Below are 15,175 nucleotides of genomic sequence, written 5' to 3' on the forward strand. Positions count from 1 at the left end.
AGCGTAAAGGGCATGGACCTGACAGACCGTCGGTCTTTCTGCCAAAACAAACTTAAGTTTGAGTCAATCACTTGCACGTCACTTCCGGTATAATGGACATTCCCTTTCCGCTTTGATTCTCTAGTTAGTAAAAGTGTTTCGACAAATGTTAAAGTGTCTTGGGACTTGTACATTTGTCTCAGTTCTCTTAAAAGTGTTTCGCATCTTGTTAATTTGTTATTGTTAATTTTAAATAGTTTTTTTCCTTGGTAAAAGTGTTTTGCTAATGTAATTTTGTTTTATAAAATGTACATTTGTCTCGAGCTTTGTTATTGTTTCACACTTTGTAATTCTCGTTTGCCCTTCTCAGCCACCGTACAAAATGGAAGCATTTCCAATTCAATACATGCTAAAACATATGCCTTGTTACTGGTAATATTGATTAAATGGGCCAGAACCAATGATTCCTAACAAAATGGATTCTAGTAAATATTGCTTTTGTATGGAACTTTTTGCCGTGATTTCCTTTTCAGCTACTTCAAAGCTAATATGCACAACTTGGCTTGATCAATTCTGTCAGAACCATTCATCTTTTCCTTTTGACATACTTAGAAATCTGCTTATTATTTAATATATATGTAAAAAAGAGAATTGGTTAGAAATAGAGGGAAGAGAAAAAAAAAGTATACACATGCTAGCACTGATGAAATGATAAGTGAGGAAATAATCTTTGCTCTGAAATTTTATTTTTTTGGGGCTCCATATTTGAGTTTGTGAAAATAAGACTTATTAATATACTGCCTTTTTAAAATAAAACATTTTGTGTGTTTTACCCCCAGATGAGCAATCCGGAGAGCAGCACCCATCCTACATTGGGAGTTGTATCTTCCGGCCTAGATGCTCTCAGGGCTTTAGGGGAGCGCATCAAAACGGAACCCCAATCTGGGACGCCTTGTTCTGGAATTGGCTCCGGGGCCGCCACCTCTTCCACTCCCACAACGACCTCCGCTACCTCGCTACACTCTGGGAACGGCAGCAAAACATCCGGCGCTTCGCTCACTAATGGCAACTCAGAGAAGGGGGAAGACCCCAATGAGGACTGGTGTGCTGTCTGCATCAACGGAGGAGACCTGCTGTGCTGCGACCGCTGCCCCAAAGTGTTCCACATGAAGTGCCACGTTCCCACCATCAAAATCTTCCCAACGTAAGTCATTAGTTTAAGTCATCTTTATTTTAGGTGGTGTAACATTTTGTTATTCATGAATGGGTTAGAATTTATATTTTTTCTCAATAACGATAAATTATATGATAATGACATGTTTCCGATTTTGATTCAATTCAGACGTCTGCAATCGATATGAGATGGAATCATATGCCCATTTATCAATTGGTTATATTGAGGTCAACTCACAAAACAAAAAAATACGATTAGAACATTTTATTTCTGGGCTCTTTCAGTCATTTAAAAGAAATGCATTCTATCTTTAAAAGATACAAAAAAAGACCTTCACATTTCTCATGTTTTTAGGTTGCGTTTTAATGGAAATGGGGACACGCACTTGCTGTTGTAATTCCAGCATAAGGGCGTACATTTTAAACACAATGACATGTAGTGAAGTTTTCACTTTGCATTGATGATATTGGATTATTGAATCAATCCAGATCGATGTATTGGTAAACTCCTAAAAATCCGAACATGTTTCAGATATCGACAAAATTGATACCCGATTAGTATTAACAGGATTTGTAGCCGACAGAAAAGTCAGTCTGAACATAACATCCCAGTTCGTCACTCCATATTCTTCCAAATATTGGTTGATCTTCTTTAAACATTTTCGTTAGTAGCTGTTAATTGATATGTCCTCTTTTTTTCCTATGTTTTAGGGGTGATTTTCTCTGCACGTTCTGCCGAAGTCTAACCACCCCCGAGATTGAGTACTGTGACGAAAGCACGAGGAACCCAGAGGAACAGGGGCTCAGTCCTGAGGACCAAAGGGTCAGTACATCATCACAACTTCAAAGAGCTCTGCATGATTATCACTTGGCAGCTAAAACCCTCTCTTCCTCCGTCTTCAGAAATGTGAACGCCTCCTGCTGCACATCTACTGCCACGAGCTCAGTGTGGGCTTCAGGGAACCTGTTCTCAGCTCGGTAAGTAGCTCCACAATTTAAAATTGTAATCATCTTAGAATTAATTATTGTTCACCTTGTGGTGTAGGTGTTAAGAGCCTGTTTTCTCTGCTCTAAAACTGGTTCCAAGAAAACGTCCTAAAGCCACCAGACTGGGCAAACTACAAAAAAAGAGACCAGTTGCTTTTGAACCTAGTACAGAATTAAGATGATATTATTACTATTATACAGTATTACATGCATTGATCTTAAAACAACAGGTGTTCTGAAAAAGCACACTTCAATTCCACTGCCTTTTGATTCAGATTTCTGTTGTTTCTGTCAAACTGCAAGACACATTGTCCTCCGCCTCTCATATTGAAGTCCAATTTTCATCATCCCCCCCTCCTCTGAAATAGTAAGAGATGTTTTCTGATGTTGTTCAATCAGGTGCCCAACTACTACAAGATTATCAAGAAGCCCATGGACCTGAAGAAGGTGAAGAAGAGGCTGCAGCTGCGGAGCTCCCAGCACTACCAGTCTGTGCAGGAGTTTGTGTCCGACATGCGCCTGGTCTTCACAAACTGCGCAAATTACAACGAGGTGAGCAGCATGAGTCCTGAGCCTGCTTTGGGGATGTGTGTGTGTGTGTGTGTGTGTGTGTGTGTGTGTGTGTGTGTGTGTGTGTGTGTGTGTGTGTGTGTGTGTGTGTGTGTGTGTGTGTGTGTGTGTGTGTGTGTGTGTGTGTGTGTGTGTGTGTGTGTGTGTGTGTGTGTGTGTGTGTGTGTGTGTGTGTGTGTGTGTGTGTGTGTGTGTGTGTGTGTGTGTGTGTGTGTGTGTGTAGACAAGGGTTAGACTAATATGAGTTGAAGTTTAATTGAAAATCTTAGATTGAATCATTAGATACTAGGCCTCACATTGCAAAAACGTTAGTGCAGTGAAATGAATAGATGAAAAATAGCAAATATTAGTAGTATGAATCATATATCACCTCAATATATAAGTCTAACCTAATGTGGAGACACAAGCTGACCTTGGAGGAGGATGTGGGAAAGGGTGCTATAGTGTGTACAGTTTTGTATAAGTAGTACTAACACTGGCTGATGGAGGATGGGGGGGGTCACTGTGCTGTCGTCACCCTGGCTGCAGACCACTGTCTGAAACCCTGTTAACACCGTCTGCATCCCAATGATAAATCACAAGTTGGTCATTAATGGATCGCTGTGATCACTTGATTTGTTTCTTATTCTTCTCTGGGGATATGATGGGAGTGGGATGTATTTGTTTGGTTGATTCTTTAGGATGGGCATTGGCCACATTGCTTATGTTCTGATGATGTACCCTCTGTGTGTAATAGAAACAGAGTCGTGCTTCCTAGAGGAATAGACGATAACAAATGTGTATTACCATGCATTACACCTTCCAACCACATGAGGGAGCTTCTATTTTATAAAAACAACAACAACAACGTCTAAACAGTCTGCCCTTAGGGATCTCTATGTTTGGATAATATTGATCCTGAATGCTCTTAACAACCTCAAAAAATGGAAAATATAACTACTATTATGTAGCCAAAATGAACAATACGAAGCGTTCTCACATAAAAAAAAAAGGCAAGGCTTAATAAATATTTTTTTTGATTTGTTTCAAGTAATCATTAAGTAAGTCATTTGAACGTCATATCACTACTCAGGGCTCATAAAGCACCACAAAAACGTCTTGCTGGAGGCTTTTAAAACATTTTTTAAATCTTATTACAACAAAGTGAATTTATTTAAAGGAGACCTATCATGCTATATTTGAATAATATATTGTAGGGCCATACCTATATAAGGTATATTTATACGTTTTTTTCTTCAAAATACCAAACAGATCATGCATTTTAGCCATGCCTCATTTCGCTCTATTTTGCTCTCCTCCACCCTGTCTTTGCATGCGCTGCAGTTGACCACGCCCCCCTGCAAAGGAGGGGGCCGAGTTACGAGCGCCATGTTACCATGCTGCTACCATGCCACGGCAACCTCTTATTCCCCTGATAGGTGTAGAGTTGGCCATATAGGCAGAGCTCCTCGTCACTGACGTCAGACTATTTTCAAATCTGGATCAGTCTGTATCAGATCCGTTAAAGCCCCGTTTTTAGAGATTTGGGTATGTAGGAAAAGAGAGAGGGTTGTGTTTTCTGACACTTGGTGAGTTCCCTGACACACCGGGGACACATATTCATGTATAAAAGACGTACATGATAGGTCCCCTTTAAGCGAATAATGAGTTTCTCTTTACTAATAGCACCATTCTTTCGATTTTTCAAAAGACATAAGGAATGACTGTTGTTTTTTTGTCAGTATGTGGTGCAATTAGACGCTGTTGATTGGCCATTTAAAATGGACGTCCGTTTTCACAGAATATATACACAAGAAAAATGAAATAATTCTAGGGAGGAGCATTAAAAAAGGTTGAGATGAACAAGTACCAATAAAGTATACATCTAAGAAACTTTCCTGAAAACCAATTTCGAGACTGAAAAACTCAATGACTCGAAGCTAATCATACGATACGATAATACTTTATTGGTCAGATCAAGTCTGAAATTTGATTTGCGTCACAGCAGCTCCATGTCCAACATCAACAGACAAGTATCCAGACACAATACATGAAACACAAACAACAAACATTTAACATAACAGCACAATCAGAGGTCATAATGGAGAGCTTTGAAGAACAGCAATACTTAGAGCATCACCTTTTGTAAAGATAATCCAGAGAATACATTCTTTAAGTATAAAACCTTTTTAGTTGTACGTAATCTATATTAATTTATTTCTGTGATTTATTAGTTAAAGTATTTTTTCACACATGCCACCAACATATAGAACTTTGATGTGACTGGTTGATTCATTTAAAGACAGAACTGAATTTGGCAAAACATGTATTTATAACTAGAGATTAAGTCAAACGGATAACATGTTCTCTGTTTCCTGTAGCCTATGTGACTAAATGAACGTAGGAGTGCAGACTTTACTTCCTGTAATAACTCGGTGATGAACGCTGCATAGGCGCGAGTAGGCCGTCAACAGATATTTTTCTAACCTGCTTTGCTGTGAAATCTTTTTTTCCCCCCCTGCTGCTTCACTGTGTGTGTTGTAATGTTATTGCCCCTTTTTAGATGTCTCGAATAATCCAGGTTTATGATGAGGAGAATCAGATTAATACGCAGGTAAGCAGGTTTCCAAAACAGAACAGATGTCCTGTCTCCTCCCACTGATGCTCCAAGAAATGTTTTAAGCCCTTCATCTGAAGGCTGAAATGTCATTACATTTGTTTTCATGTATCATAGTGAGAGGCGGTAAGGGCGTTGCTGGAGTTGAAAAAGTAAAAAAACATATCTCCATGTTATTTGGTTGATGGGGTTTGGTCCGACCATTTATTTTCTAGTTTTAACGGCCCACGGTGTTAAGGTGTAGCGTGTATATAATTCATTCTGCTATGCAACACATATTGAAAGGAAAATATGTTTCTTGCTTGGTGAACAATAGTTATTTAACCTTTGGTATGTTCTATTTCATTTAGATTTCATATATATCTTTAGATTGAAAATATGGTTGTAAGATTAGAATGAATGAATAAATAAGAATGTATTTCATTGTATATGTACAACCTGAATATATACAAAATACACTAAGAGAGTGACCTAACGCCTGGCTGAAAAGCAGTGTTGTGCTGTCTTTAAGTTGAAAGAGTAGTTTGACCTGACTGTATCACTGATGGCTGTGGTATAGTGTGACGTGGTTTTTGATTATACTTCACTGCAGCAAGGGGACTTTTCAAACCACTGGAGGTCAGCAAATGCAAGATTTTTCTTGGATGTTAAATTACTCTCAAATGTGAAAGCAGAGCATACATGTAATGTATATAGAGAGGTGAAAAGTTAAATGTTGATAAAGAACATGTGAGTGAAAGCCAGTGAATGTGAGAAGCCCAAATGAATTATGGCTTGCATGGCCCATCATGGTATTTGATTAATTGATGTGAATATGCACATAAAGGTAGTCTAGAATTACATTTGAGGTTCTCTTAGATCAAGAATAAACTGACTGGTCTTTCTGGTCATCTGTGTGAACTGCTCACTTCCTGTTGCTGAGTCAAGTTTTATTTTCAGGAACTGGGCTTTGAAGTTTGGTATTCTCAGTTAACTTAGCTGACAAGACATACATAATCAGGGCTCTCGAGTTCTAGTTACCCTTGGGCTACAGATCAAATATAACTCTGTGCATGCAAATATATGTATTCATTATATATTTTTGTGTTCGTGGTATTGCACATTTGTTAATGTTCACAATATTCTAACGGGTATTAATCACCTAATTTTCACCAGCCTTTTAAAATGCACATGCGTTATCTTTGCCCCTCTGCTTCCCTCATTTACCCTAAAATTGTATGCAAGTATTTGAAAACAGCCTTTCTGAAAATTGGCACCCTTTTTTCCACATTTTGGGAATGCTTCGTGGAGCAACAGTGGGATGAGGCGGCAGGATATCTCTGCTCTGTACAGCAACGTTGAGCTGGGGCAAACAACCATCAGAAGTCTTAACCACATCTAATTTGTCTCCTCATTCTGCTCTTCCTCTTCCCTCCATTTTTCCTTTTCTATTGTCTGTCACTACCCTTCTGCCTCTATCACCCTCTTCTTCTCCCTCCTCTTCTTCTTCCTCCGACAGGCCGGATCGGAGATGGCAATATCCGGCAAGGCAGTGAGCCTGTACTTTGAGGAGAAGTTGCAGGAGTCGTTCCCCGGGCAGAGCTTCCCTGAAACACCACAAACAGAGGGTCCAGCAACCGAGGAGAAGGAGGACACAGAGGACTCTGACGAGGACTTCATACAGCCCAGACGCAAACGGTTAAGAATAGACGACAAAGTGTTCCACATCAAGTGAGAAACGACCTCAAAATACACCAGAGAAGTAAAACAAACTGTCTTCCTCACGTCTCCGACTTCTCGTCTGTTTGAGGCAGCCGTCAATAAAGGAGGAGGTCCGCTGTACAAACTGCTTGGTTTATCTCATCCTTGCCTTTGAAAGAATAAACTGTCATTAAAAACCTGCCTTTATCACAACTCTGGAGGACAGAATCACAGAAGAGCTGCATTACCTCCGTACATTCATGGACACTCAAGAACTCGCTTGTACAGACTTTACCGTAGGACTTGTTTTGCAGTAGATACATTAAATGAATTCTCCTTCTTTTTTTGACCACCCATCTCATGTGTAGATTTGTTGTGAAAAGTGCTTTATAAAACATTTGAATCCCCTGTCCTCCATTCTTAATGTATTATATCTATACTTTGACATGAAACCTACCAAGTGTTTGTATAACTTTGTGGAAGTGAAATGTAAATAAGAGAATCTGGCCCGCTGAAGGTATTCCTACAGTATAGATGTTTGGGTGCATCATCAATAAAACCTGTTCTTGAAATATATCAAAGAAAATGTGTTGTGGAGTAGGTTGCTATCCTAATAAGAAAAATATTGAAAAAATAAATTCCATGGTTGTATCTAGCCATTTTTGATTTAATTTGTCCCGCTTTTAAAATGTCTGCCCCCATGGAAACACAATACAGTAAGAGAGCGGCCTAACATCAGGCTGAATAGTCTTGAAGTTAAAGGAGTAGTTTGACCTGACTGTATCACTGTGTGGTGTGGTCTAGAGTGAAGCGCTTATTGATTATTCTTCTATAGGCAAGGTGAAAAGTAGTACCGCTGGAGGTCATTTTGATTTATTTTTCTCATGATTTTAAAATGTATGCCTCCATGGAAACACAAATGTAGTTGGATAACATTTTCAAATTGTAAATTTAACAGCTCCAAATCTTTACAGAACATTTTAATAGCGATATGTGGAAAAGGCTGCTTTATTTGAATATCCTATTTCGCATATGCATTTTAAGATTTAAAATGACCTAAAACATATTTAAAGAGTAAAAACCGATTTAAAAAGGGAATTCAAATGTCTGAAACAGACCAATACATTTCTAATCCATTTTTTTCCAGTGGTGAAAAAATTAAATCCTGTTTTTCATATTTTCTTACTGACTGAAATGGGCATAGACAAAGTAGTGTACATGAATTATTAATAATAGCGGATGAACGTAGGTTCCAGTTTCATATCCATTACATGTCATTTGTTAGACGGTTTTATCCAAAGCGACTTACATACATTCAATGCTGTGGACAATCCCCACAGGAGCCATTTGGGGTGAAGTGTCTTGCCCAGGGACACAACGACATGCTGACTGGTGTCGAACTTGCTATCCCCTGATTCGAAGTCCAGCACACTATCCACTGAGCCACAGCCTCCCCCCTCCCTGTTGATTGTTCAAGTCTGTGGTGCACAGAAATAAATGATGCCATGATTTAAGGCTCCATAACAATTCTGCAGTGACGCCATATAAACATCGCAGCCTCGGCTTCTGCATTGCCATTTCTACTTTTTTACTTGAGTATTTCAAGTGTATGCTACTTTGTACTTTTATTCCACTACATTTATTTTGTACATTTTGTTACTTTACAGATATGGATTAATAATGTAAAATATAATCAACACTTAAATAAGACTTTAGTATCACCTGGAGTAAATGCACAAGCTACCCTGCAGTATACAAAGTCATTCAGCCATCCTTTACCAGCTTTGATAAACACATGAATGCATCAATATAAATATAAAAAAGAATATCATATATTATTCTGAAATTGACCAATCTCCATAATAAGTACTTTCACTTGTGGTACTTTAAGTATATTTTGATGTTAATGTCTGCACTTTTACCTGAGTAACATTTGATGCAGGACTTTTCATTTTAACAGAGTTTTCCTACGCTCTGGTACGTATACTTTTACTCAAGTACAAGATCTGAGTATTTCTCCCACATCTGGTTTCGAGCACTTTGGCCCATTTTACTAGAAGCACGTGACGACAGTGGAAACTTAACTTTTAGCAAATCTGAAAATAAAACTGCACCCACTAACATCAGCGTGGGGAGGTGCTGAGTCGGCATTCTGGGAGGCAGATTGTCAGCTGACACACTTTGCTACTATGACATTTCAGAAATAGCACCTCTTTCCTTTTTCATTCAAAGTCTGAGTTTGGATTGAATCGTCTCTTCCAGGTAGGATGTTTGCGCTTGAAAATAAGATAACTAGGACATGTCATTATGATTAAAAGGTAACCCCTGTTGTATTGTGATAACGACAATTAGCCATCTCATCATATCTGCATATTACAAAAGAGAAGAACTGCCACTGTTAAAGTAGCCTTTTTAGAACACTTCATAATCTTTTTAATTCACTGAGAGGGAACATTTGCATACAATCCCGTTTGATTTAACGCAGGAATTACCCATCATTGACCTGAGTCAAACAAGTGATTTGCTTTTCACGGCTGCATACTCAAATGTAAAAGTAGTTAAAGAATGTAAGGAGACCTCTGAGCTAATGTCGGCTGAGAACTAATGACTGAATTACCACGTGCAGTTATATAATCCAATTTAACAAGACTTGTTGATATGTGAGGAGAGTATGTGAAAAATGTATGAGAGCGGTGGTGAGCTTACTTTGGCATCTTTAAGGTGTCCCAGCTTTAACAATGAAGTAACATTAACATGAGAGCAAGCCATTGGCGTGTTCCACCGTCTTCACAAATGTTTTACAGTTGTGAATAATAATAAGTCTCAACCAAGGAATGTAATTTGGCAACATTTATTCATCAAACTTTAAAATAATACCAAAATATAAGTAAATTAATAATCAAGAGATAAATTATTGATTGGGGTCGTTTTGTTCTATCCATTTTATGTATTGATGATCAAGGTGTGCAACAGATTCACTTTCAGAATAACCAGAGGCAAATTATTCTGATTCTGATTCTGAATTAGTTTAGTTGTCAGTGTTGCACTTAAAATATTCTTGTGCTTCTTAAATTCACATTGTGTTAAACAATTACAAGTTATAAGGCTGTCTACCGCACATTTTTTTTAACACATGGATACAATTCTTATTAAATAGCCGAGGATTTCCTGGAAGCCTGATTCAATTTAAAACTTTTATTTTGAAGGCCCATTGGTTTGTTTTGGAGCTCACGAACCACTTGTCACGTGATAATGCAGTGACGTTTCAGCCTCACGACCAATCAGCTCGCGGCCTCAGCCCTGAGCTGTTTATTACCTATTCTGGCTTCCGTGTTGTTTGTTCAGTCTCGGAGAGGTTTGTGTTCTTCTAAGGACTTTATCGGTATGCAACCGGCCACACAGGCAAGAAAAACACATTTTTTATTTGCTTTGTTCCTTTCCAGTGTTGTGTTTTGTTAATATTATTTAACGTAAAAGCTACAGCCAAGAATCAGATTTCTGCTAGTAAGTTAGCCAGCGAAGAGACTAACAAAAAAAGTTTAATTTCTTGTGCCTTTTGTTGTTTTCTTGTGTTGCCCATTGTATTAATGTGACCCAAAACACACTTTTTTTTTACTGTTTTAAACCAAATGTAACCAACGCAACGGCACAATGTGGACCTAAACCTATTTAAATGTCTTATTTAAAACCCTTTGACCACATAACGAACACATTTACTTGCTTTAGTTGTCGAGGTTGGTGGTACATACGTGTTGCTCTTCATGGTATGCATATGTCTGATTTGAGAGTGTGTGTTACAAAGCGGCAAAAACTCCACATCAGTGCCATATGGTTGGCTCATTGGAGTTTTTCTGTGCCACTTTCCTTTTATTCTTTCTTGGAAGCAGTGTGTTAACATTGTATATAGGCTGCATATGTAGAATCAGGATGTGACTTTTGTTTAATTTAACTGTTTATTCACAAAGCCTTTCCTCTTCAGGTGAATATGATGACAGATGGAGTCCTTTCGCGGGGGGTTTTTGGAGTGAGCACTTCAGGAAACTTCTCTTCCCTCTGCCCCAATGGCTCAAAATGGGTCTGGGAAGGTCTCGGAGAATGTGCCCAGGACGGGAGGGACATGGCAAGCATCTACCTCGGCCTCCTGTCCATCCTCTGCTTCATGGTTTCTTCTCTTCCGTAAGTGTCTGGGCCTCTAAGAGGAACTTCTCTTTCATAAGAGGAACTTCTCTTTTATCCGAACATCATGTATAATTCTCTGTGTTGTTTCTTATTGCAGGCAGTACTACAGTTCGTGTAAAACAGGGAATATGGACAGCGCCCTCTCCATTTGGTTTCTGCTGCTGTGGTTGGGAGGGGACGGCTGTAACCTGGTGGGCTCCTTCTTGGCAGACCAACTTCCACTTCAGGTGACTTGTAGTGAAGCAAACATGATTTTTCGCAATGTATTGCGAAAGGCCCTTTTTGACGTTACCTAGATAAACGCATCGCTAAAAATTGTGATATTGCACTTTTTTTTATTGAGTCATCTATGTTGAGCTCATGGTTCAATTGGTCTTTTTCTCCGTCTTCCAGACATATACAGCTGTTTATTACGTTATAGCTGACCTGATGATGCTGGCATTGTACTTATACTACATGGCGAAGAACAGAATGCGGCAAAGTAAGTGTGCTTTTTGTTCTAAATATTCCGTTTTCAAATGCACAACAAAATATGTTTTTTCTTTTTGCCATCTGAGTGTCAGTGCCTTATTTGCATCCTAGTGCCTCATTTGGTATCCTACACCAAGGCCTTTGTTATCATATAGAATGAATAACCCCAGACATGCATTTTATCTCCAGGTGTAACTGTAGCCATAATCTTTATTGATTGAATTACTTCCTAGGTCTATTTCTAAGATTAGTATTATCTAGTGTTTTCGTGAAAAAGCTTCTCTTATCAGCTCTGATGAACATCGATCCACCACAAGTCCAGACAGAGGAAGAGGATAATGACTGCACCCCGTCATGATGTCTTCTGTAGCGTTTGTTCCCTCATGGCGACCTTTGGCCTCACTGTCTGGAGGAATGTGCTAAGAAGTCTTTCCAAGTATTGATGCTGAGCCCTCATGCTGTCTTTCCCCAGGCAGGATGGTTCTGCATGTGGCGGGGGTAGCCTGCGTCCTGGGCTTCACCTCCAGCCTCGTGCACCTCCCCGGGTCAGGAGCCCAACAGGAAGTTATTCCCTCAGAGTTCAGAAGTCGTGCCCTGCTCTCAACCTCTGACCTCAGTGCTATCAAGGTGAGTCATGAGTTGTTTAACAAGTGACCTGAGGGAAGTCAACTGTTATGAGCTGTTGTGACGTTGTTGTGACGTTGTTGTGTCTGCCTCTTTGTCGCTGCAGGCGTTCAGCCCTAAAGAGATTATTGGATTCTCCATCGGCTCTGTGTCCTCCGTGCTCTACCTCTGCTCCAGACTCCCCCAGATGTACACTAACGTGAGTATGACAAGTACTACTGGCTGCTACTACTACTACTACTCATAGACATTAACTGGGACTACTAATTCTAATACAAATATTTACAGGATGAGCATCCTTATATCATTTGTTTAGCATCACTGTATATTGCAGACATTACAATTGTAGTTTTCAATTTTATAACTGCATTTATTTTTTTATTGACACAGATATTGGTAAAACAAGTAAAATAAGTTCTGAAAAATAAATTACTTTATGAACAATACACTTTTAATAAAGTTTTGTAGTCAGGAACAAAATGTGCATTGAGTAAATTATTTAAATGAGACATTTTGTTAAATATGAATGAGATTAGTAGCTGCCAAATGGGAAATGTAATAATATTTTACTTTCCCAAGCCTTGCAAATTGTGTTTTACTGTGTTTTAATCTGAACAAGATCAAAAAATTGAAGCAAAATTGAATGTAACCCATCCGAGGGAACATTTGTAGTTGTGCTGTAAAACATAACATTTCCCCCAAAATGCTTTAAAAAAAGGTTTTTCTCACTTTCTCCCCCGTCTGATTTATTCCCACAGTACAAGAGGAAATCGACAGAGGGAGTGTCTTACTTCCTGTTTGCACTGGTCATCCTGGGAAACACCACATACGGCCTGAGTGTCCTGCTGAAGAACCCCGATGAGGGCCAGGGAGAGAAAAGCTACATGATCCATCACCTGCCCTGGCTCATCGGCAGCCTCGGCACCCTCTCCTTAGACGTCATCGTATCCTTTCAAGAAAAGAGGGCCTCCAGGTTCTCCTTAATCTCAATTACATGCTACATTTTAGTCAGTGCTCAGCTGGTTGACAGGTCACTTCATCAGAAGAGTTAGGTCACATGACTGTATCTGTGGAATACAATATAGTCTCAAAGGTCCAAGCACACAGGGGGAAATTAGCCAAGGCAAAGAAACAAGAAAAGCAAAAAGCTGCACTCGGGCCCTCTGGAGGCCATCTGCCTCTTTGCACCCCACAAGTAGTGGACTCTAAGGTCTTACCTGGGGGAATGAAACTCCAGACTGCAGGAAGAGAGGGAATGAAAATCAAAAGCGTTAGCAAGCATGATATGCATGAATCAGGATCAGATATTTTTTTATCAAATGTAATGTATACAGTCAATGGATTATTATTGGGGTTTTTTCGCCAGAGTTGCTTGCGTACGTGGAGAAATAAACCAGACACTGAAACTATTGCTAAAGAATGTGGATATACATATCCTGTTTAAACAGCCCAATTTGTTAACATGGGTCCAATTTTCTTAAATGATTAACTTTCAAATGTAGGTCATAGTTTCCAAGAGTGCTATATTTGCATTTTCTTTCAAATGGAACCCCATAGTAATAATCTCAAAAAATGTCAATGTCTTTGGTAGGTAGGGGCAGCATATTTTGTCTCCAAGCTTGGAGACTGGGGACAGTCCTATGTCTGTCCTAAGCTTGGAGACCAAGGCGATATTGATTTAGTATTTTTACACATATGTGTATGTCTGCAACCAGCTGAAAAAAGAGCTTTAAAACTAAAAGCCAACCATTGTGAAAGTCTGCTGGCCAACAGAGTTTCCCATTTAGAAGCTGACACATACAGTGGTGTCCGACATTTTCACTGCCAGTAATGAAATGTCTTCTTTAGGCACTGGTTAGGTGGATTCATATGCAGAGGATTCCCATTATGTTAACAATGCTAACAAAGTTGGCAAGTTTGGGAAGTATTTAATCACTTTTTCAAATAGTATGTTGTATTTTTCATCATTGTGCGTGTCATTAAACAGAATCTCTTCCAGGATTTCTTTTAATTTCCTTAACGCTGCGGCTCAGATCTCCTTCCAGTTCCTGATTTACCGCAAAGCCAAAGAGGAGGTCGGCAGCAGTCACGGAGAGACCGCGCCTCTGATCGGAAGCTAAGCCGACAAACTGAGAGTGGGACATGATCAGACGCTCTCTTCCAGTGAACCCTCAAAATCACATTGCCAACAGAATCAGGATGAAAGAACATTGTACATTTTAGTCTTGATTTTATAGTTATATTTATTATGCTCTTTTTTTTAATGTTTACAATGTGTTTTTATCTGCCAAAGTACTGTGACAGAGGAAGTTCTTCACTTGTTTGACATAGATGGAAACTCCTCCTGTCAGCTTGAACTTCTTCTCTTTTAATTTCTCGGTCACAGCCTCAATTTAAATTCACGTAGATTACGTAGAAACCTAGCCAGGGCGACCGGACCACACAGATTCTTCTCTAAATGTATCTTGTTTCTCTAACCTGCATAACACTTTGACAGTTATGACACTAGCCCTGCATGAAGCCCAGTCTTACACCATTGCAGTGATGGGTCGGAGCGTAAAATAATGTTTTGTAAAGCATGACCAAGTGTAAATTGTACTCTGTCAATTTTTTAATTGATGTTTACACCAAGTGCTGTAATCGCAAAAAAAAGTTGTATTTTTTTTGTTCATTTTAGATATCTTTTAATTGTAGTTATACATTTCTTTTTGTAAATACAGACACTTGACCAGATTAGTTTGCACTGGTGATAAGTCACTTAACACCACCATGTTTAATTGACACATTTTCGTTTTATCATTCTCACAGTTTTGCACAACAAAAGTCGGTTTTGTACTTTGAGAAATGTTAATAAAATGTTCAGTGTGCTGTAAAAATAAAAATAAAGAATAACATTGAATTATTTTCTCTGTTTTT

General features: G+C 39.0%; 2 protein-coding genes across 4 annotated transcripts in view; both read left to right on the top strand.

Annotated features, from left to right (window-relative positions):
• Positions 1-7,640, top strand: part of trim33 (tripartite motif containing 33) — a 54,323-nt gene extending 46,683 nt beyond the window's left edge. Inside the window, 6 exon segments of the mRNA XM_079673646.1 lie at positions 819-1,183; positions 1,864-1,975; positions 2,056-2,130; positions 2,539-2,691; positions 5,252-5,302; positions 6,804-7,640. Coding sequence (XP_079529772.1) covers positions 819-1,183; positions 1,864-1,975; positions 2,056-2,130; positions 2,539-2,691; positions 5,252-5,302; positions 6,804-7,019 — 972 coding nt within the window. The 3' untranslated portion in view covers positions 7,020-7,640.
• Positions 7,641-9,098: 1,458 nt separating this feature from the next.
• Positions 9,099-15,158, top strand: slc66a1 (solute carrier family 66 member 1). Of its 3 annotated transcripts, none has more exons than XM_079675767.1 (8): positions 9,099-9,247; positions 10,965-11,161; positions 11,262-11,391; positions 11,558-11,645; positions 12,108-12,262; positions 12,366-12,458; positions 13,018-13,203; positions 14,293-15,158. In XM_079675767.1, the coding sequence occupies exons 2-8, from the start codon at positions 10,971-10,973 to the stop codon at positions 14,377-14,379; spliced, it is 930 nt and encodes a 309-aa protein (XP_079531893.1). In that variant the 5' UTR covers positions 9,099-9,247; positions 10,965-10,970; the 3' UTR covers positions 14,380-15,158. The 3 variants fall into 3 exon arrangements, with proteins under 3 accessions (XP_079531893.1, XP_079531892.1, XP_079531894.1); XM_079675766.1 differs by lacking the exon at positions 9,099-9,247 and adding an exon at positions 10,238-10,387; XM_079675768.1 differs by lacking the exon at positions 9,099-9,247 and adding an exon at positions 10,369-10,489.
• Positions 15,159-15,175: the final 17 nt, after the last annotated feature.

This window comes from Notothenia rossii, assembly GCF_949606895.1.
Source record: "Notothenia rossii genome assembly, chromosome: 4".
NCBI lineage: Eukaryota > Metazoa > Chordata > Actinopteri > Perciformes > Nototheniidae > Notothenia > Notothenia rossii.

Excerpts from the sequence above, each read along its gene's own strand:
- slc66a1 (XM_079675766.1), top strand. Across the intron at positions 11,392-11,557 it reads CAGACCAACTTCCACTTCAG|ACATATACAGCTGTTTATTA; the intron begins GTGACTTGTAGT and ends TCCGTCTTCCAG. Across the intron at positions 11,646-12,107 it reads GAAGAACAGAATGCGGCAAA|GCAGGATGGTTCTGCATGTG; the intron begins GTAAGTGTGCTT and ends GTCTTTCCCCAG.